Consider the following 23,073-nt stretch of genomic DNA (forward strand, 5'->3'; position numbering starts at 1 on the left):
GAGTTGCTGGCCCTGGGTATCTCTGGCACACTGGCCATAGCGTGAGACCCTGGGTGTGCCCAGGTTCCCAAGTCTTAGAAATCCAGACTGATAGCTGGTTGTACATAAGGTCAAGTAGGGCCCTGGTTAGTATGGATGGTCAGAATGTAGGAGAGAGTTTTGCATCAAGGTTTTAAATAGGGAGAGTATTTGGAGTCTGGAGATAGGAGAGCTGTATTCTAATTCTGATTTGCACAAACCAACAAGGTAAGACACAGAGTCGTTACTGCCATAGAAATAATAATTATAACAACTCATGCTTCCATGGCAGGCACTGTTCTAGGCACTTAAAATGCTTTGGCTCACAGAAATCGTACAGGATGGCCGCTCACCACGAGGCACAAAGAAGGCTGAAACGATTGCCCAGTTGATGCGAGGAGCCCGAATTTGAACCCAGGCACTAACGTGTGTGGCGCTAAACATAGTCCTAGTTTAGCCCCTTTCATCCTCATGATTGCTCCCTGAGTAGGTACAGTCCCTGAGGCCCAGGGCCGCACCCCTGCAGTTCTCATTTCCTAGCCGCAGCAGTCCACCCAGGTCATCACAGAGCCAAAAGCTGTTCCTTCTGGGCCTGGACAGGGTGATGTGTATTGCTCCCAGTGAAATCCACAAGTTCCGGGCTTTGGTGCTTGATTGTGGTGTGGTCGGTTTCTCGTTCCCCTCCTGACATCCCTGTGCATGCGCCATCCTGCATTCAGAACCCTGAGTGAGTGACCCCAGGACCGCCTGCAGTGAAGAGGCCCCAGGGAGAGTTGTCTGCAGTCGTGGACTGACTGGGCTGCAGCAGCCTAGCTTAGCCAGAGTGAGTTGTTCTTCACTCTCCTTTCTTGTCTTTTCAGGAAGGCGCATTTGCCCTGGTTTTCAAGAGCATCCACTACCCTGGAGAAGCCGTGGCCACAAGGTAAGGCAGAATGCACTGACATTTCCAGTTACAAATAAATAAAACAAAATCACTTAGCTTGAGGCCCAAGGTAGGAGCAGGGCCTCTGGCAAAGTGGACGGTACTAAGGGACAACTGTGGCTGGAGTTTCTGATTTCTTTAAAAGAGAAACTAGAAAATTGGATATTTATTTGAAATCTCTAGATTTTTTTTTTTTAGGAATTGACAACAAATTCCAACTGAAAATAAAATTGTATAGCAAGGGCAGATCCAGGTTTCAGGTCAGTTTCAAAGATTCCCTTTAGAAAAAGCATGTAAAATTACGAACATGAAATTAAGAACAAAAATGAATGTTGATTTGAGTCCAGTAAAGAAGAGGCCTTGAAAGCCAAGAGCTCAAGCTTCATCACCTTCATGCCGGGTGTGACCCAAGAATCAGCTGAGAGGGCCTGGGTCAGCCCACATGTCCTTCTGTTAGAGCCCAGTACTGTGTGGGTGCCATTATACCACCCACCTGTCCATCTGTCTCTCCATCCACCATTTGTCTATCTACTCATTCATCTGTCCATCCCTTCTATCCATCCATCTGTCTATCCATCCACAGTCAGTCTGACCATCTACCCATTCATCTATCCATCACTCCAACCAATACTTGTTGAGCACTTACTGCGTGCTGAGCCGGGGACCCAGGGACACTGGACCCTTAAGGACTGGACAGTTGGTTGTGCAGGAGGGCAGACCTGGGCTGAGAATGTCGTTCTCTGGATGGGGGCTAGGAGGCAGTGCACAGGGGGCCCAAGGGGAAGCAGGTGTCGGCCTGGGTAAGGCAGGCCGAGAAACCAGCGTGAGCAAGGAGCCTCGAGTGAGGGATCTGCAGTTAGGCCAGGATGGTGACAGGGAGGGGCGCCGGTGGGACTTGAGGCTCCTATAGTCTCAGTGTGCGCTTACTGACACCTTCTATGTGCCCGGCGTGGGTGACAGCAGCGAGCAGGGCTGTCTGGACACTACCCCGTGAAACCCAAGAGCTGGTGGGGAGCCGGGAGGTGGCAGAGGTCCAGCTCCGTAGGATCTAGGCCGCCCTGTGGGTGCAGGCTTCATGCTGAAGGCGCTGGGGAGCCATTGAGAACGTACCTGTGGCCCAGACTATCACAATATCAAGGCAGGAAATAATGTGAATGTTTTATAATTTTATTTTTCCTTGAACAGGAACTAAATTGCCATTTGGAATTTAAGTATTTCAAATTATAGAATTATAAAATGCTCGTTGGTCCCTGTCACATTTTGAAGCTCCTTTTAAAGTCTGTTATCATGATGTTACTATTTTGAATGCAGAGGAAGGTAGTGTGAAGAAGCAATAAAAGTTTATTTTTCTAAATTATCTATAATTAGTGGTTCTATAACTTCTGGGACAATCTTTGGGATCTTGGAGTTACTTTGCCCCGGGAAGGGGGCTCAATGTGGGTACCATTTCAGTGTTCAGAGGACATCCAACCCAGCCCAGGGTGTCAAGGCGATAGGTAACTCAGTTCCCTCTTATTCTTACAGGAGAGGCAGTCCCCTACTCATCGGAGTAAGGAGCAAATACAAACTCTCCACAGAACAGATCCCCGTCTTATATAGGACACGTAAGTTTCATGAGAAGGACTTGAACAGCGCCACAGTGTTCGGGGGCAGCAGCTCCCCTCAGAGGCAGGATGCGTCCCTGCACTCTGCTGGGACCAGGTCCAGATGGTCTTCATGCAACTGAGACTTGGCTCCGTGTTTTCAAAAGCTTTTTATTGTGTATATTTTCAATTACGTACACAAGCCAAGGGAGCTGTATGTGGTTCTGTTACATAAAGGCACCCATGTCCTGATTTGAGTGTTGATTTGGTTTGTTTTGTTAGCAGTCAATTCAGAGCTCTTCCTATTTGGAGATCTTTTACACAATTTGGCTGATACAGACAGAGCTAAAAATTGCACATTTCTGCCACACGTATTCAAAGGGGAAACTGGCTTCTTCCTGTTGTTCAGAGGAAATAGTTTGAACAGGATTTGTGATCCTTCCCTTCATTTTCTAGGCAATATTGAGAATGTGAAGAATATCTGTAAAACGAGGATGAAGAGGCTGGACAGCTCGACCTGCCTTCACGCTGTGGGCAATAAAGCAGTGGAATTCTTTTTTGCTTCTGATGCAAGGTAGCCAGACCTTGTTTCCTTTCTTTCCGAGGATTATGGAATCAAGAAAGACTGGCTGAACACCCTCCTTTCTTACTTACCCCCTCATTTGAGCTGCTTTCTCAAAGCTCAGCAAAGGGAAGAGGTGACGGCCCTCCCGAGGGAATCCTCGCCCAGTGACCACTTTGGGCATGGCTGGCAGCAGCAGCCCTGGTGGCCAAAGGCGAAGTCCACTGATCTAACAACATATGGGGCTGTACAGAATAATTGAATTAGTTGCCAACATTGTAAAACTGGGAAATTTTCCATAAAAATCTAAACGTCTGACTTTCCTGGATAACCAGCAGACTTGAGCACACCAGACAGCTCCCTCCAGTCATTTCTGCAGCGATTCAGAGGCTGCTCCCTTTAGATGGGCAAGTGTCTCCAGACCTTCGGTCCTTCCTGAGCCTCGCCTGCCTTTGCCAGAGTCTGCCCATTCATAAAAGACAGAGTCAAGATTGAGGGTTCTGGCCCAGTGGATCCCAAAGTCCACATTCTCATCAGTACACCAAACAGTAACTCTGAAACTTGAGAAAGTATGCTTCATGCCCATTTTAGTGTATCCAAAAAATGGATACACACAAATACACTCAGAAAAGACAGAAGCACTTTCCTGCTAGTTGAAATAGAAAACCATCATGTGCGCTTAGTCGCTCAGTCGTGTCCGACTCTTTGCAAGTTCATGGACTGTATAGCCTGCCAGGCTCCTCTGTCCATGAGGATGCTCCAGGCAAGCACACTGGAGTGGGTAGCCATGCCCTGCTTCGGGGGATCTTCCCAACCCAGGAATCGAACTGGGTCTCCTGCATTGCAGGCAGATTCTTTACCAGCTGAGCCACCAGGGAAGCCCTAGAAAACCATCATAAACACAACCACTACTACCTCCTTTATCCAAATCTTCATTATGCCTTTTTTCCCCACCACCCTCTGGCAGGGCCTCGATGTGAAGCAAGACCTCCCCAGGTGAGGTCTCCCGGGAAACCTGAAGTAACGGGGATCTGCAGCCCAGGCTGCAAGGCCTGTTTCAGCCCCCAGCCAGCACTGTACTTCATGCTGATTAGGAAAGGGCAACAGTTCCCAAACTGTGTTTCTTAGTGCACCATTTCAATGAGAAACTAATATTTCAGTGCTTCTAAGATATAGTTATTTTATAGATTTTAGCATCTATGAGTAGCATCTTGCAATTATAATTTGCTATAGTTTTAATTTTTTAGAAGCACATAAAATAATCACAATCTTAAGATCAATATTACCTTGTATTCAGTGAAGTACGGTAGATGTTTCTCAAAAAAAAAAAGCCATACATGAAAGATTAAGCAATTATTTATGGCAATATGATCATATACTTTTATATGATTATATAAAGTCCACCTGATAGGCTGTCAGAAGTAATACTTATGGGTCTTCAGAGTATAAAGACGTGGAAATTTGACATCCCAGGAGTAGCCACTTTGCTGTCAGCTCGAGATGGGTAGTAGGGGACCACATCCACCCTATCCCCCACTCATGTCTCCATAAGTGACTGGTACAGTTGACTCTCAGCAAAACTTTGTTGAACAAAAAAAGTAATCTATTTACCACAGCTGGAAAAAAAAAGTTGTAATCCCTTAAAATAAATTTAAATAGAAACAATTCAGAACCTGTTTGGAGAAGACTGCAAAAGTTTACCATAAGAAACAAGAAGAGATTTGAATACAGGGAGAGATTCCACATTCCTTGGTAGGGAAGTCATGTCCGACTCTTTGCAACTCTATGGACGATGCAGTCCATGGAGTTTTCCAGACCAGAATACTGGAGTGGGTAGCCGTTCTCTTCTCCAGGGGATCTTCCCAACCCAGGGATCAAACCCAGGTCTCCCACATTGCAGGTGGATTCTTGTACCGTCTGAACCACCAGGGAAGTCCAAGAATACTGGAGTGGGTAGCCTATCCCTTCTCCAGTGGTTCTTCCTGACCCAGGAATTGAACCAGGGTCTCCTGCATTGCAGGCGGATTCTTTACCAGCTGAGCTACCAGGGCGGTCCTAAAATAAATTTAAATAAAAATAATTCAAAACCTATTTGGAAAAGACTGCAAAAGCTTACCATGAGAAACAAGAAGAGATTTGAATAAAGGGAGAGATTACCACATTTCTTGGTAGGAAGGCTTAATGTTGTTATGAAGACATTAATTGGTTTACAGTTAATTTCATAATTTAAAATTATTATTAAAGAAATTTACTCTTCTTAATCTGTAAATTCAATTCTATCATTGAATCTTTGACATTCTTTTGTTTGTGTAAGTTTTTGGAACTTGAAAAAGTGATTCTACAGTGTGCTGTGTGTATAGATGAAACAATACGTATTGGAAAATAAGAGTGACGGAGGTGACCCTCTGGTGTATGAAGGCATGCTGTGGAGCTCTCGTGACAACAGTGACCAGCTTGCCCTGTGCACTGGAAGCTGGACACAGTGAGGAGGGCTTTACCAAGACTCCTTGTAGTCGTCACTACAGACCTCTAGAGGAGGCACAGTGGTCACCTTCCATTTTGAAGTTGAGGAACCCAAGGCGGGCTTAGAGGGGTCGTGTCTGTGTTGTCCAAGGCCACAGGCTGGTGAGAGACAGGGATGAGGACTCCACCTCAGGTCTAACTCCTGGGCCTGTAATCTTGATGACTCCCCATCCATTCTGTAAATTAAAACAGTCGTTATATTTAAACATGCAGATTACATGCACACGTAAATCAAGCACACATGTTAAGCCCTGTCTGAAGGAAAGTACAGTCAGTGTAAGCGGTATTTCTTTACTAGAGATTGAATCAGGCCATTTTTACTTCTTCCTGTTGTTGACTGTGTTTTCTGCTTTTTATTCAAAGAACATTTATTGTTTAAAATATTTTTTCTAGTGCAAGCGCGTTCCATCCTACATTATCTTTCTTCGCTAGGATCTGGAGATGCCTCTCTTAGAACCATAAACTTGATTGTTTTCTCTTTTTAGCTTTGTATCAGCAGTTTTAAATCTCATTTTTCTGCGCAGGGCGCATATTGGTGTAGCACTTGGCGGAATGAGCGTTTTTTCCTCTCATGGCCCTTCAAGCACCACCTTCAGGGTGTTAAGTGTGAGTTGCTCAGTCATGTCTAAGTCTTTGCAACCCCATGGACTATAGCCTGCCAGGCTAGTCTGTGCATGGAATTCTCCAGGCAGGCATACTGGAGTGGGTAGCCATTCCCTTCTCCAGGGGATCTTCCTGACCCAGGGATCTCCTGCATTTGCAGGTGAATTCTTTACTGTCTGAACCACCAGAAAAGCCCACTTTCATGGCTTTTAGCATATCTGTGTACCACCTGTACTATTGCTTACCTTTCTTTTTCATTTACCATCTCAAGGGAAAAATCGTTACTACTTTCCACACAGAGAAAGTTAATATAAAAATAAACGCCAATGACTGCACATTTCATTACTGGGTAGATCTTGCAGTTACCTTTAAGTCCCTCCCTTGGCTTGCATGCATGTGTATGTGTGTACAAGAAGAGTCATTTGTCCGAATGAGTTTCCCACTAAATGGATTTTGTTGTGTGCCTCCTCCGTGGTCTTCTGTATTTCCTGCAAACAGGAGTTTACAGTTATCTAGAAACTTGATCATCAGGTTTGATTTTTTTTTGGCAAGACTATTTAATAGGTAGTGTGTATTTCCATCAGGAGGCTCTCTGTTTCATTGTCCTTTTGTAGTGCTGTTAAAATCGGTATCACCGGCCTTATTCATCCATTATAAAGCTGCTCTCAGAGTTTCATCTCTTCGTGTCAGTAGCCACTGATAGACCTTGATTAGAGCTATTAACAATTATAAGTTCATAGGTTGATTATTATAATTCTGTCATTCCTTATTAGCTGTATTTACCTCCTCTAAAGAGAAACTTGTCTTCGTAAAATGTGGTTATCCTGAAAGACAAATCATTTGGAAAGGCAAGATAAATGTTTCATACTTTCCCTTTATGATTCAGAATAATATGTTAGTTCTTGAACATTCTCCACAGTTGACATTGTTTGGATCCTGATTTGAAGAAAACAATTATAAAAGGACATCTATGAGATTATTGGGGAAATTTGAACCTACTGGATATTTGATGATATGAAGGAATAACTATTACTCTAAGATGTGATAATGGTATTAGAGTAGGGTTACAAAATAGTTCTTATCTTTTAGAGCTATAAGCCAAAAGGTTTACAGATGATTTGATGTCTGGGGCTGGCTTCAAAGTAGTTCTGGGGGCTGGAAGGGACGAGAGGTATGAATTAGTGTAACTATGGCATATGGCAAAATGCTCTTCGGTCCTGCTGATACGGACCCACAGTTGAGACGCAGTGAGTAACTGCCACCTTGTAACTGTCAAGGGTCGGCCCTGTCTCTGACACCCATGTTTTCCTTGCTCCAGTGCTATCATAGAGCACACCAACCGGGTCATCTTCCTTGAGGATGATGACATTGCCGCAGTGGCTGATGGGAAGCTCTCTATTCATCGGGTCAAGCGTTTGGCTAGTGATGACCCATCTCGAGCCATCCAGACCTTGCAGATGGAATTGCAGCAAATCATGAAAGGCAAGTGTCTTTTGAGAGTCCCTGTGCAGCAACCTCAGGGGCAGGTACTCTGTGGGGGAGACTCTCTTCCCAGTCCAGGGCGGGCACCACAGCCTTCCTGCCTGCTCTAAGCACTGGGGTGGGGCCGCAGGTGGTCTGTGGTTCATGTAGCTCAGGGAATGTGGGGTGCCTGGCCTGGCTACTCCAAAGGGAATGTCTGACTGTGTCCAGGCACCAGGTCTTCCTGCTTGATCTGACCTCAGTCCATCAACTACCTCCCCTCAGAACTCTCTAGGACACATTCCTACAGGCCTGCGGTAAACAGGACTGCTTTCTCCTCGCCAGGGGAGCCCGTCTTCCTGCACCCACACTGGTCTCTGTGCACACGCTTCTCCACAGGGCCACCTGGGTAAACTTTTAAGAGCGCAAATCATACCCCCTTATCCTGCTGCGTAAAGCCCTCCGATGGCTTCCCACTGCTCCTTGAATAAAACCCACACTCCCAGCAACAGCCCACAACCACCCACACCCAGCCGGGCACCACCTCATGCAACCCTTTCTCACTATGCCTCTGTCCACCCATCCGGCCCTCCTCACCGTTACTCAGACAAGTGGAGTGCTTGCTTACCTGAGGGGGGCACTCACTCAGCTTCTCACAGGACCGGCTTCTTTTGGTCATTTCCCCCGAAACGTCGCGCCCTCAGAGAGCCCTTCTCTGATCTGTATCTGCTGCGGCCCCACCTCTCCTCACTTGCTCTGTTTGCTTCGTGTCACTCTTTCTACAAGTTCTCTGCCGAGGGCAGCATACGAGGACGCTGCAATGCTGGGCATCGTGCATCTGTATGTCACAGAGGGCACTCACCCTGTTTGCACACCTGTTGACAGGCATCAGGCGTAACACCTGTCAGGATGTCTGGGATATTATCTGGTTTCATTCACATCAGAGCCCTAGAAATATGTGGCTCAAAAGGTTTTTTTGTTTTTCATTTCAATACAGAAGTTAGGAGTGTATTTGGTTTTAAAAAGTGGCCTATTTCCTTGGACTTGCTTCATGCGTACTTTCCTAAGTAGGAGGGTAGAAGGAAGGAAAGCATTATGCTTTCTTGTGGCCTTGCCAAGAGGAGCATGGCCCAGGAAGGCCAGCCACGCATTTGTTGCTTACATCCCTCCCTCCTTCAAGCTGCAGGGTGTGATATGCACAGTGAAGACAGTAAGCATACCTGACCTGACTTGTCACCGTGAGTCTCAGATGGGACAATACCTGGAGATACCCTTCGTAATCTGTAGTGGCCTTTATACGTGTCCCTGTGGCTGCATAACTTTTCTTAAAAGCTAAGCAGTGGTAGTGTAACAAAATTAAAATTGACTCATCTTGTTGATGCTTGTTTGACCAGGTAACTTCAGTGCATTTATGCAGAAGGAGATATTTGAACAGCCAGAATCAGTTTTCAATACCATGAGAGGTCGAGTGAATTTTGAGACCAACACAGGTAATCCCTCATCCGAGCCCTAGGCCTATGCGTGGTCCCTGCGTCATGTCAGCATTAATGCTCTGCATGTGTCCTGCAGTGCTCCTGGGTGGCTTGAAAGACCACTTGAAGGAGATCAGACGATGCCGACGGCTCATTGTGATTGGCTGTGGGACCAGCTACCACGCTGCTGTGGCCGTAAGTGCGACAGGCTCGACCCTCGATTGTGCCCAGGAGGCAGTGTCGGCTAGGGCATGATGAGTCTTAGATCCTGTCCTGTGTTTGGCCTTCCAAATTTGTTGCCATGAGCCAGTATGAGAACTGGCATGGAGCCATTTCTTCTGCAGTTTGGCCTGTGAATGCCTGAATTTCCCTGCCCACCTGTATGTAGCGATGTCTTAGAAGCTCAGCTGTCTTTGTCCCTGTAGTGTCTGTAACTGACTCCAGTTCCCATTTTTGTTGGCTTTAGACGCGGCAAGTTTTGGAGGAACTGACCGAGCTCCCTGTGATGGTTGAACTTGCTAGTGATTTTCTGGACAGGAACACACCTGTGTTCAGGGATGACGTTTGCTTTTTCATAAGCCAGTCAGGTAAGGGCTATAGGTTTCCATTAGTTCACCTCAGGGCTCTGTCCTCCCAGTGAGGCACTCCACAGCTCCCCCCTCCTTCATCCAGTGATGTTCTCTGCACAGACTGTGCACCACATGCTCTGAGGCTCAGAGTCACTTAACCCTCAGAGTCATCAACTACTGTCCCGTTTTATGAGGAGGGCCATGCAGCAGTTTTTCCTTCTCCTGACATTCCAAGTCCAGGACTTAAGAGCCCCCTCACCGAGGTACTCATAAATGTGTGTTGGGTTTAAATTAGAGGAAAGTTTAATGCTCCTGGTTGATAGTCCCTTTGAGAACTGCTTGGGCACCATGCAGTGCTCACGCAGTCCAGCAGTTGGAGGCATAGACACTCTTCACATGTAGAGAATCCAGGCTACCCTCTCTCAGCTCAGGAAACCCCGCCAGGGTGACTTTCTAACATTCTGGAGCATTTGTTCCAGCTCAAGGCAGGACAGAGGGTCCGGGAGGTGATCCACAGCTGTGTGCTTGGAACTCGTATGCATGAGCTCTGGGAGAATTCTTATAACAGTTAACTATGCAGAATTCCAAACCTTTATAGAAGAGAGTCTCGCATGAGGAAGCACCTAGCCTAAGCAGTTATGTTATGAAATAGCTCACCCATTTTGTATCATCATAGCCACTTTAACCCCTCTCTTTCACTGGCTTATTTAAAAGTCTATATGAAACATGTTATTTTATCCATAAATATTTCAGAATGTATCTGTAAATGATAAAAGAAAAAATATAACAACAGTGTCATTATCACAACTGCAGCATTAACAGAATGCCCTAATATCTCTTTATGCTGTTTTCAGCATGAATTATCAATAGCGTTTCCATTTCAGTGACAAGCTAAGAAAAACTAACACTGACATACCCACTATCTAGCTGACCACCTCGTTCCCGGGTGCTGCCCTCTAGCTTCAGTTGCCACTTACCTTTGGGTTTATAATTCTGTCAGAGCCTAAAAATGTTTCATGAATTGATGGAAGCCATTAACCAAAGAATGGAGGTGCATTTAGTGTGGAAATTTTGCAGTGGTACCTCATGAGTGACTTCATAGAAGGAGTTTAAAGTTTCATTTTGTTTAGCTCTTTACATTAAAATTTTAAAACTATCAAAAATGGGGATACTGATGAATATAGATATGTCCCCAACTCCCAGCCCTGGCCCCCACTGGTGCTGAGAAAGGGCCATGTGGCCCATTGTGCTAGATGCAAGTCTGAGTGGAAACAGGAAAGGAGAAGTGGGCCACAGTTGCACCAGCCTGCACTGGAACAAAGTTAGGATGGCAGAGCCAAGAGCGGTGGCTGTGTGGACATTGAATGTTTGATTTTATGTTCCGGATCATATCTAATTTCACTTGAGTTCTTTAGGACTAACCAACAGGGACTTCTTGCTGTTTTATGCGTGAACCTATTTAAGTTGTTTTTTAATAAAAATAATTTGAGTCCACACTTGGAGGCTACAAGAAATGTTTTCCTCTAAAACAAGATCTGTTTGAGAAGCACCATTTAGGGTCATTCTTGCTTTTTAAATATTAAATTTCAGCCCATTCTGAATGAGATCGTTTAGAGTCCAAAAAAGAATACTGGGAGCCAGGCCCAAGCCAGGCCTACTCCATCACCTATAGCTAATTGGCCTTGAGCAACTGAGGCATTGATTTCCTCCATCTCTGAATACCTCATCCTAAAGGGGAAATGGAGGTGATGCCTCCCATTGGGGAGGAGCTGTCATGAGAATTCAGTGGGACAGTGGGTGAGAAACTACTTGTCACATAAATAGTAGCGAAATCTTGAACCTGAGAATCCACCAGGGCACAAGGCCAGACAGAGTGGGTTAAATAGAAAATGGGAAGTGAGATAACAGAAGAGTAAGTATAAACCACTCTGTCTTATACGATTCAAGAAAAATTAGAGAAGACCAGGGACAAGAGAGTCTTAAGCCATTTTTATTTTTTTTTTCATTTATTTTTATTAATTGGAGGCTAATTATTTTACAATATTACAGTGGTTTTTGCCATACATTGACATGAATCAACCATGGATTTACATGTGTTCCCCATCCTGAATCTTAAGCCATTTTTAGAAAAACTTGTCTCACATATTTTTCATGAAAACCTCAATTATGGAATTTAAATGTTCTGTTTAACATTCAACCACACACAGACTTTTAATAAATTCCTTCCAAATTAGTTCCACTTAGGAGTCAGCTTTCATCTAATTACAGAAATGATCACAGTGAACCACATTAACTGCATTACTAAACACCCAAGTGATCAAGTGATTCCCATATGCCTCTGCGGTGGCAGTCCCCATATGGAGGCCCCATCCTGTTGAATAGTTTGCCAGTTGTCATGATCAAGGTTTCAACAGCCCTAGAACATGCACTTCACACTAAACAGTAAAATGAGAAGTGATAAATTAATTTCAAACTTTGAATCCAAATCCCCATGAATGTTTTATTTTCCTATTTACTTTTAAGACTAGAGAATTCTCCTTTTTTTCAAGATCTAAGTGCTAATTGTGTCTCTGGCATTCAGTTCAGTTCAATTCAGCCGCTCAGTCGTGTCCGACTCTTTGCGACCCCATGAATCACAGCACTCCAGGCCTCCCTGTCCATCACAAACTCCCGGAGTTTACTCAAACTCATGCCCATCGAGTCGGTGATGCCATCCAGCCATCTCATCCTCTGTCGTCCCCTTCTCCTCCTGCCCCCAATCCCTCCCAGCATCAGGGTCTTTTCCAATGAGTAAACTCTTTGCATGAGGTGGCCAAAGTATTGGAGTTTCAGCTTCAGCATCAGTCCCTCCAATGAACACCCAGGACTGATCTCCTTTAGGATGGACTGGTTGGATCTCCTTGCAGTCCAAGGGACTCTCAAGATTCTTCTCCAGCACCACAGTTCAAAAGCATCAATTTTTCGGCGCTCAGCTTTCTTCACAGTCCAACTCTCACATCCATACATGACCACTGGAAAAACCATAGCCTTGACCAGACGGACCTTTGTTGGCAAAGTAATGTCTCTGCTTTTTAATATGCTGTCTAGGTTGATCATAACTTTCCTTCCAAGGAGTAAGCGCCTTTTAATTTCATGGCTGCAGTCACCCTCTGCAGTGATTTTGGGGCCCAAAAAAATAAAGTCTGACACTGTTTCCACTGTTTCCCCATCTATTTCCCATGAGGTGATGGGACCAGATGCCATGATCTTAGTTTTCTGAATGTTGAGCTTTAAGCCAACTTTTTCACTCTCCTCTTTCACTTTCATCAAGAGGCTTTTTAGTTGCTCTTCACTTTCTGCCAGAAGGGTGGTGTCATCTGCATATCTGAGGTTATTGATATTTCTCCCGGCAACCTTAATTCCAGCTTGTGCTAATAAAGAACATCTTACCTTAAAAAAAAAAAAAAAAAAAGAATCAACTAGAAAAAATTGTTGACCACACATTTTCCTTTCTAAACACACACAAACTGTCTGGGCACCAATTTCTGCCTATGAGCCAGAAGTAAATGAGTCAGGGGTGGAGGTTAAGGCTGGCAGAGCCACATACCTGTGAACTGAAAAGAAGGATCTGTGTGGCAGGGGAGACTGCAGACACGCTCCTGGCACTGCGTTACTGTAAGGACCGCCGAGCTCTGACCGTGGGCATCACCAACACTGTGGGCAGCTCCATCTCCCGAGAGACTGACTGCGGCGTCCACATCAACGCAGGGCCGGAGATCGGTGTGGCCAGCACGAAGGTAGGAGCCACGTGGGCACCCACAGGAGGGCCTCTGCTGGGTGGGGAGCAGAGGGGAGCCCTGGAGGGGAGCCCCGGGATCTGTCTCATCTTGAGCGGTCACCACATGCACATCGCCCCAGTTCTGCTAGCAACACTCTTCTGTCCTCAGGCTTACACCAGTCAGTTCATCTCCTTGGTGATGTTTGGTCTGATGATGTCTGAAGACCGCATTTCACTGCAAAACAGAAGGCGAGAGATCATCCATGGCCTGAAATCTCTGCCCGGTATGTTCCAGAGCTCACCTGCTCGTTGTCAAATCCTGTGGACTGTTCCTGGCTGCTCCTTTGCCTGACTCTCTCCATAAATGATTCTGTTAATCATTCCCTTCTCCTCAAAACTTCTACTTACTGCTAAACTGTAGCAGCCCCCTCACTGGGCCAGGATTCCAGTCCGCACTTGTCCTTAGGCCTTGGAGCCCTGCACACTGGGCCCCTGTGCCTCTGACCCTTGCCAGCTCCCTTCCCTTCCGGGGCCTCCCTCACCAACCTTCTGATCTTCAGCAATGCCAAGCGCTTTTCACCTGAAGACATTTGTACTGGCTCTTTCTTCTACCAAAACCCTCTTCCTCCAGCTCTTGATATGACAAACAGCTCCCGTCACCCAAGTCTTAGCTGAAAAGTCGCCTCCTGAGACCCTCCTTGGTAACCTTAGTAGGGGCCTTAATCTGTGCAACACCATGGATTGTACTTTCCAGGCTCCTCTGTGCATGGAATTCTTCAGGCAAGAGTACATGCCCTCCTCCAGGGGATTTTCTCAACCCAGGGATCGAACCGGGTCTCCTGCATTGCAGGCAGATTCTTGCCTGCAAGAATTGGGAAGCCCAATCCCCTGCTTAGCTCTCTATAAGCAGGAACCCATTTCTTTCCTTTATAGCACATGCCGTGACTTGAAATTACCTGTTCTCCTGTGTATTGGCCTGTCTTCCCCAACCGTGTCAACCTAGTGAGCACCAACTCTACGTGTCAGAGTCACTGCTGGTGTCCAGGTGCCCAGCCAGGGCAGACAATCAGGAGTTGCTCAGGAAACATGAACGGCCCCAAGGCTCTTCTGGGCGGGGCTGTTCCCAGTCTTACCAGACTTTCTTCTGCAACCAAGGGCAAAGAGAAGGCAGTGAGGGAAAACCACTGTGTAGCCATACAAGATCTCAAGGTCTGAATCTGACCAAGACAACGTTCTAAAAATTTATTAACAAGAAAAGCATTTTAACTTTAAGCCAGGTAATAATCCTGCAAGAACAGGACTCTCTTCTGGTAAGTGGGCAGTTATCAAGATGTGACCCAAAGATCCTGGGGGTCTAAAAGACCCTTTCAGTGAAAACTATTTTTGTAGTAACATGGTATTCATGATAAATAAGATGCTTTGCCTCCCCCGCCGTGTGGACATTTACAGCACATTACAGTGGCCGCCACTGGCACTTTCAGCAGTCTTCAGGGCTGAGGCAGTACAATGTTCTCATGACCAAAATGCAACAACTTCACTTAGCAATGTCTTTGATTATGTGGCAAAATGCATTAATCGTACTAAATTGTAACACTTTTTAATATTCTATGTGACAAATGGGACGTATGCAGAAAGTGCTTCTGCTGCACCCTGAAGTCCGACGGTTGTTCCAGAGAAAAGCGCCCTGTGGTTGACTGAGTAGCAAGCTGACTTGGTACTTGGCAGACATTTTCTCAAAAGTGAACCAACTTAGCCCAAAACTTCAAGAAAAGCTGATGATAGTATCCATTGCCAACGATAACCTTTGAGCTTTCAACCAAAACAGGATCTGGAAAACTTGCAGCTGTCAGCTCAAGTGTGACGACCTCCCAGTACTCAAAAACATCTCTGATAAGCTCACAGTGATTTTAACAAGTCTGATTTTTTTTTAAAAAATATTTTATAATGTGTCCATTTTTGGAAGATTTGAATAATCCAGTGAATCAATATTTTGCAAATGGCCAATGCAGTGTTACAAAATTATGCACATGTAAAGATCCATTTAAGCAAGTATACATTTTAAGTTGACAAAGTAGGAAATTTTTATTGATATGATCTCAGATACCACATTTGCACTTACTATTTTAAGAAATTGTCACTTCTTAAGTTTGTCATAATATCAAAGACATTCACAATTATTTGAAAAATTTATTTAGATACTCTTTCTTTCTCCAGCTACAAATCTGTGAGGCCAGATTTTCTTCAACCAAAAAACATATTGCAATGGATTGAATGAGGAAACAGATAAGAGAATCTGTCTTCTATGAAAAAGTCAGGCATTAAGGATTTACAAAAATGTAAAACAGTGCCACTCTTCTCACTGTTTTTTTTTTTTTTAATTTCATGGGTTTATTGTTATTTTTAAATGAGTGATTAATTTTCTCAGTTTCTAATCTGGTAAATATTGATAGATAAATCCCACAAAAATAAAGGCAATAAAGGCTCTTAGAAATTCACAATAAATTTTAAGATTATAAAGGAATCCTGAGACCAAAGAGTTTGAGGAGTGCTGGTCCATCTCACACAGGCTTTTTTTCCAGACATAGCACATGGCCAGATAAGGAGTATTAATCTGGAGTGTCAGCTCTGGCTGGCCAGCTGGAGATTTAGCCTCACTGACCCTCTGTTGCCTTGCCTGTAAAATGGCGCTAGAAATAACACTTCCCTGCTTACCTTATGTGGTCAGGAAAATATGAACACAAATACAAATCACCGTCACAATAAAATCCTAGCCGATAACAGAAGCTGTTTCCCATAATCCGCATTTAAAATTCTTTTAAACTAATGCAAGGGAGACAAGTGTGTAAGCGATGTGAGTTCGAAAGCCTTGTCTTATACACCATGACTTTTCTCTGTGAATCTTGCTCTATAATTGGTGTGACTGGCTCTCCCCCTCTCCTCTGTGCTTGACTTAGAGCTGATCAAGGAAGTGCTGTCCCTGGATGAGAAGATCCACGACCTGGCCCTGGAGCTCTACACGCAGAGGTCGCTTCTGGTCATGGGGCGAGGCTACAACTATGCCACGTGCCTGGAAGGAGCCCTGGTGAGCACCCTCTGCCCAACCCCCACTTCCACCGGCCCCTGAGTGAGGGCAGGCGCAGGAGACACCTCAGGAAACGGACAGGAAGGGGGGCAGGGCATTGGGCTGGGGGAGGGGAGGGTGTCGCTCTCTGACCCAGTGTTCTAGCCCTGCTGACACAGAGATGCTGGTCTCTCCTGCAGAGAGGGGCAGGGCCCAGAGCCCTGGGGTGTGAGCCTGCACCAGGCGCTATCCGGGATAGCCCATTCAAACCTCATGAGCATCTTCTGAGAGACTGGCAGTTATTGTTCATGTTTGACCCAGGAGGACATTGAGCCTCCAAAAAATTCACCTTGCTCAAGATTACATAGTAGGAGTGATCAAGCTAAAATTCAAACTCAGTTAAAAAAAAAAAAAAAAACACTTTGCTCTTTTCTATTACCACAAGAAGTCTGTGTGGGAGGATTTGGGCAGACCAGAACTGCAGGGTAGAGTCTCTACAAAGTTGCCCGTGTTACTCCTCAATCTTCTGAGGTGAGGTGCAGGAGATAAGCATAGAAAGCCGTGCACTTTTTATATCAATGACTGGCTGTTTTGCCCACTGCAGCAATAAAGATGTGGCTTGAGAGAAAGCTGATGGAGTAGGGGCAAGATACCAAGACCACAGGGCTACTAAGAGGGTGGAAAGAGATGCACAGAGACCCAAGCCTAGAGCTTGGCTTACTCACTCTCCACTTGCTGTTTATGGGTCAGATGATCAAGCAAGGTAAATGGGAGACAGTGTCAGAAGGGCGGCAGCATCTATAACTCAGCTAGAACCCCCTCCTCTCCCTGTGGAGCAAGTGCCTATAGCCCACCACTGCGCCCAGTTGGAATAATGATGCCACTGGTGGGAAACAGTATTACAGGAGGTAGGGAATTGGGGTGAGGTGCAAGCCATGAGTTGCCTGATTGCAGTAAGCTTCAGCTCCCACATCCTTCCAGTGGAGATTCTGGCACCTCTGAGAGGCCAGGCACACAGCTGCTCAGGAGCAATAGTCTCATTGCTCGGGCGGGGCACCTTTTGGTACCTGGGGTGCTCAGCTGCAGCTCCTGAGTGTGCTGGTGAAAGATGCATATTCAACTATGTCTCCAAGTTAGTCCTGGAGGAAAGAAAGAAGCTTTTACACTGCTGCTGGCACAAGTCCGTGGCCCCTCTGTGGTCGCTTGGGTACAGTACTTCTGCTGTCTGCAGCATCCAGGGTGGAGCCACACTTCTAACAATGTTTCCCTGACCCAAATAGTTCTAGGGGAGTTGAGAAATGTTTTCTTCAACACTCTCACCAGTTCAGTGACATGGCTTTAATGGTAACTGGAAAAAAAAATGGATCTCTCTAAACATAGGGGGAAACTCCATTAACACCCCAGTGTGTGTCTTTTTGCTTGATAGTTAAGTTGGAGCAACACTTTAGAAGTTATTAATGATCTAGAATTGAGGGATTAGTTAATCAGATAATTAAATGAAGGTATAGAATACAATGCCATCATTACAAACTATGACTGTTAGGGAAACCATGGGGCTGGCTCAAAAGGAAAGGGGAAAAGCTAGATTGATACTGACTTGCCCATCACGGTGGGGGCAGGATGGCTGTGCCCCAGAGCTAGCGACTGAGGATACAAGCTGTGTGCTGGGCTTTGTGCGTGCTCTAGACAGCAGGTAACCCTCTTCCCTGGGCCTGGCCTCACTGGCTGCCCTCAGTACCACTGACCACTCCAGTGTGTCCATCTGCCTGTGGACCTCGGCTCCCTGCTTCCTGGATCATCCTTTCCCTGGCTTCCCTTTCTCCCCACTGGATGATCTGCTCCCATTAGCAGCATTACACTGATTCCGCCTCATGTTTCCCCAGAAAATTAAAGAGATAACCTACATGCACTCAGAAGGCATCCTGGCTGGAGAGTTGAAGCACGGCCCCCTGGCGCTAATTGACAAGCAGATGCCTGTCATCATGGTCATCATGAAGGATCCTTGCTTTGCCAAATGCCAGAACGCCCTGCAGCAGGTCACAGCTCGCCAGGTGAGGCCTTCCGCCAGGCTGGGTCACTTCTCTCCTGTTCTCTTCCACTCATGCCCACTTCACCCACTGTTGGCCAGCACCAGCAGTGAGTGTTCGTTCCTGCTGGTGAGCAGGTGTGAGCACACACTTCTGGGATCCCTCACGCATGGTGCACATTCAGAAAATGGCTGGCCAGCCTGCAGCCATGCCCACAGAAGCTCCTAGGTGAGGCCCAGTGATCCAGACGACCCGGAGGGGTCCTGGATCCGAAACATGAGACCAAAGGAGGTCTGGTAGAGATCCCTGGGGAGCAATTCTGATATTGGCCACCCAGAGTTAGATTTCACAGGTGAAGGACTCTGTCCTCTACAAGACCACCCTCATGTCAGCCACCAACTGCAGCCTTTCGGCTTCCCAGCCCACCCACATTTCTGACCAACTGGATCCAAATTCAGGAGTTTCCATTACTGAAACCGCCCCCCACCCCCAGTTTCAGTAGTCCACTAGAACTTGGAAAACACAGGCTGCTTCCTCTGCCCCAAACAGTCTTCCCACCTTTCTTCCAGCAGTTGGCCTCTCATCATTCAGGTCTCTATACAAATGCCTCCTTTTCAGAGAACTTCTCAAACCCTCCCAACTGTCTCCCAATCATGTTACAGGGTTTTACTGCCATGGTGACATTTATCGGAAATTCACTGCTATTTATTGGTTTGCTTATTGACATTTTTGTTTTCCTACCACTTGACTATGAGCCCCTAGAGTAAGGGGTAAGAACTCCTGCTCTTTGCAAGGCACACTGAAGCCACTCAATAAATGCGTGCTGAATTAATGCAGCAGGAGGGTGCCCCACCACCACAACCCCGGAAGCATAGGAACCTTTTTGACAAAAGCCTCCAAACTCTTTGACCTTTACACAAATCAGATACCTCACCTGACCCATAACTCCAGCAAAGACAAAAGATCACTGTTATTATTGCAATGCGTTGATCTTAGAAACTCTGCTGTGTGTGACGGATTGCTCCTTTCAGAGATGACCTGCATCTTGTGATCACATTTCTCTGTCTTAGGGTCGCCCGATTATACTCTGCTCCAAGGACGACACCGAGAGCTCCAAGTTCGCATATAAAACGATCGAGCTGCCCCACACCGTGGACTGCCTGCAGGGTATCCTGAGTGTGATTCCACTGCAGCTCCTCTCCTTCCACCTGGCTGTACTCCGAGGATATGACGTACGTCTAAAAATTGCACCTCATCCAGCAAAGGGGAGAGACATAATCCCAGAGTTCCATTTGGCTCTTAAATACTTATTGGGTATAAATATTCATAAGGGCAATATTTTCATTTAAAATAGTTTTTTAAAGTAACTTATACCCCCTGAAAACAACAACAGGAACTGCAAGATGTGTGAAGACCGTATTAAACCATAAGCTTCTCACCCAGAGGCAATTTGATGAGCAAATTTAATATCTTAGTTTGGTCTTTTCCTTGTGCCTGTAAATTTTTTAAGATTTTTTGAGATAATATCAAGGATGAAATTTCACAACTTTCTTTTTAATATATTACAAGTGTATACAAGTTCTCAGATCTTGAACTTGTAAGCAGCATTTGATCATTGCACAATATTCCACCACAGTCTTATAACCTAGATTTTAACAGTGACTTAATCAGTCTTCTATTGGTTAAACTGTTTCTAATCTTTTGGAATATCTGCATAAATAACAATTGCAGTGAATTATCTTTGTGCATATGTACATCTTCCTCCCATATTAGAAGGTTTATCCTCAATCTAGCAAATCATTCAACATTTTGGGATTCCTATTTCAATTTCTGTTCCAGAAAAGAACCAATTTATGATCTCACCAGAAAGTGTGTGTGCAGATAGAAGTTTTATTACAATTTTATTCTGAGGAGCTTTAAAAAATACATATCAACACCAAAAACAATATAACAAACATCCGATGGTACATACATCATCCATCATTGACATTTATTTCTTCTCTTCTTTAATGTTATTGTAAACAAAATAAGACCCTGTAGATAAAGTTGAAGCCCACTTTATCAACCATCCTCAGTCACATTTCCTTCCCAAGCCCCACCCTTAACCAATATTTTAGTGTGTCTACTTCCAAGAAAAGTGAATTTTTAACAGTACAAATTGAGCTAGCTGTTTTTAATAGCATGAATCATATCCTTTTAATAGTGTTAACACTGCATGACAGATATCAGGTGCACCATTAACGTTTACTGTATAAACATAATTGTTTCTAGAATAAGAAATCCCTTCCAAGATGCAGGTCTCAAGGAGCTCATGGTTGGAGGTGCCCAGGAATATTCATCTTCCTATTGTAAAGTACATTGAGAGCTGGCTTTACAACAGTGTGTTGCTGAGACCTGTGGGTCTGAGCAGCTACTTTCTGTTGTTTTAGGTTGACTTCCCCAGAAATCTGGCCAAGTCTGTAACCGTGGAATGAGAACAGAGAGGAGACCACTGCCACCTTGAAGACCTGTCCCAGTGAAACCAAGTGGGAAGAAAAGCTGGCATTCGGCGTGTTCTCAGTAGATCCCGATAGAGCTTGACAGCTTCCATGTGCCTTGTACCCAAGTGCTTTGCTTACAGCAAGTAGTGTTTTCTCTGTGTCCTGACGTTGCCAGAGGAGAAGGGAATCATTGTTTACACATGGGGATCTGAGCAGACTCTTCCAATACCGTGCAATAGAGATACAGCTCTCTTCAGAGTAACTGTGAACCTTTTTTAACCAACACTAGTTAAAGACAAAGTATTTATAATGACAGTTGTATAGCTTTTAAGTTATTTTTCTAGTATGTGGCTTTCTGTAGCCAACGGTGCCCTCAGGCTACCCAGTGCACCCGGCCCCCTGGCAGGGAATGTTCATCTCAGATCTGAGTGCCAGGCATTGCCCCTCTGGACTCCTTTCTCCTGTCCCATCCTCTCTTGGCTGCTACTGAGTCCTGTGCCCTGACCTCGAGGAAGCTCCCCCCCACCATCTTCCTATGCCTCCATAGGTCTATCACATTGCAGCTCTTTTCAACAGTGTCTTCTCATCTAAATCTCTCCGACTGTCCAACTTCTCTTTCATCTCATCATGGTTCTTTTTCAGCCCAGGCAACATTTTGGTCCCTGCTCCTGCCCATAGTAAAAACAGCCCGAAAAATCCCATGCAAGAGAATAGTTTCAAGTGGGCTACCTTGCCCTCTATTTAAAAGCATGCACAATCAAAGTACTATGCAATTTTAAGACAATAAATAACTGTAAAATTTTGTGTGCATGTGTGTGTTAATCTTGTTCTTTTTGTGTACATATTTTTGAGGGCCCCTCAAAACAAACTGAGCAGTAACTCATGGGGGCGGCCCTGTTTCTTGGTAGCCACTGGCATTGCCCCCATACCCATGACCCGTATGCTTCTAGGAGGAAAATGAGGACTGTGTTGGGGTGGAACAAAATGCAGGAGGTTTGGAACTCTGGAATGAGTATCCACTCGACAGAAGTTGGAGGGGGTTGGGCCACGAGATGCTGCTTGAGATGGCTGCCCAGAGCCTGCACACAGCATACAGAGGTGAAACTCAGATTTGTACTTTTTTCCCCAATGATCCTATAAAGTTACCAATTTTATTAATAGAATCAGGCAGGAAGATAGAAAGCCAGAGAGGCAGTTCTGCAGTTGGAATTTGGCTCCCTATGAAAGTGCTATCCCAGATAGCTCGAATGGTGTCTTCATGGCAACTAACTGATATGTCGGGCTCTAGAATACCATCAGATCTTAGTTCTGAATTACCTGTGGGCTATTCAGTGACTTTTCCATCTCCTCCTAGGCTCTCCCCTGTATAACGGGGGTTGGAAACTGGGGGACTACATTTCCAGTTAAATTCCACCAGTGAGAAGCACTCCCGGGAGATTTGAAAGTTTAGAAATTGCATTATTCTTTGAGAAATTCGTATCACTTATTTCTGCTCTGGCAGAAGCAGATGGGGGGTCCTATTGTGGCCCTTAGCGCTGATACACCCACTATGGCAGTGCTCCACACTGCTGGCCACCAACAGAGGCTTCCTGTGGCTCCTCCAGGATCCCACTTCTGAAGAGCTGGCAGGAACCCGAGGGGCCCTGATGGCCTTCTCAGACCTTCCTTCTGCCCTTCTTACAAATAAACAAGGGTGTAAGTTCTGCTGGAAATGCCTGCTCTGGTTTCTGTCCTCCTGACCAAACAATGACCAGAACAACTTTTGAGGTTAGGAGACTACAAACTAGCCAGAACATCTTTATCTGAACAGGAACCAGAAAAATGTATTTCATCCTTCACTTCTGAAGTGATGACTATCCTCACTTCCATACTAATTGATCCCTTGCTTTTCTTTATAGTTCTGTTTATCATATTCACATAATAATATTCAAACAAAATTACTACCTAGTCTTGAAATCAGAGGACAAGCACACATCAGCCATGCAGGAAGAGCAGCACTGGCCCCGCTGGGCAGAGGCTCCCAGAGGAGGTGAGC

The 23,073-nt window shown here is 45.4% G+C and overlaps 1 protein-coding gene and 1 long non-coding RNA gene across 2 annotated transcripts in view; one reads left to right on the forward strand and one right to left on the reverse strand.

Moving 5' to 3' along the window:
* Positions 1-21,842, forward strand: part of GFPT2 (glutamine-fructose-6-phosphate transaminase 2) — a 45,912-nt gene extending 24,070 nt beyond the window's left edge. Inside the window, exons 7-19 of the mRNA XM_043910667.1 lie at positions 879-940; positions 2,465-2,544; positions 2,980-3,097; positions 7,530-7,693; positions 9,067-9,162; positions 9,242-9,339; positions 9,611-9,731; positions 13,332-13,489; positions 13,640-13,754; positions 16,425-16,552; positions 18,415-18,582; positions 19,629-19,790; positions 20,988-21,842. Coding sequence (XP_043766602.1) covers positions 879-940; positions 2,465-2,544; positions 2,980-3,097; positions 7,530-7,693; positions 9,067-9,162; positions 9,242-9,339; positions 9,611-9,731; positions 13,332-13,489; positions 13,640-13,754; positions 16,425-16,552; positions 18,415-18,582; positions 19,629-19,790; positions 20,988-21,032 — 1,515 coding nt within the window. The 3' untranslated portion in view covers positions 21,033-21,842. The remainder of the gene's footprint in view (positions 1-878; positions 941-2,464; positions 2,545-2,979; positions 3,098-7,529; positions 7,694-9,066; positions 9,163-9,241; positions 9,340-9,610; positions 9,732-13,331; positions 13,490-13,639; positions 13,755-16,424; positions 16,553-18,414; positions 18,583-19,628; positions 19,791-20,987) is intronic.
* On the reverse strand, positions 13,093-13,413 carry LOC122699123. Its single transcript, XR_006342559.1, has 2 exons — positions 13,300-13,413; positions 13,093-13,142 (listed from the first exon to the last, which is right to left on the reverse strand). It is a non-coding gene; the product is annotated as an uncharacterized LOC122699123 (long non-coding RNA).
* Positions 21,843-23,073: the final 1,231 nt, after the last annotated feature.

This window comes from Cervus elaphus, chromosome 9 (assembly GCF_910594005.1).
Source record: "Cervus elaphus chromosome 9, mCerEla1.1, whole genome shotgun sequence".
Taxonomy (NCBI): domain Eukaryota; kingdom Metazoa; phylum Chordata; class Mammalia; order Artiodactyla; family Cervidae; genus Cervus; species Cervus elaphus.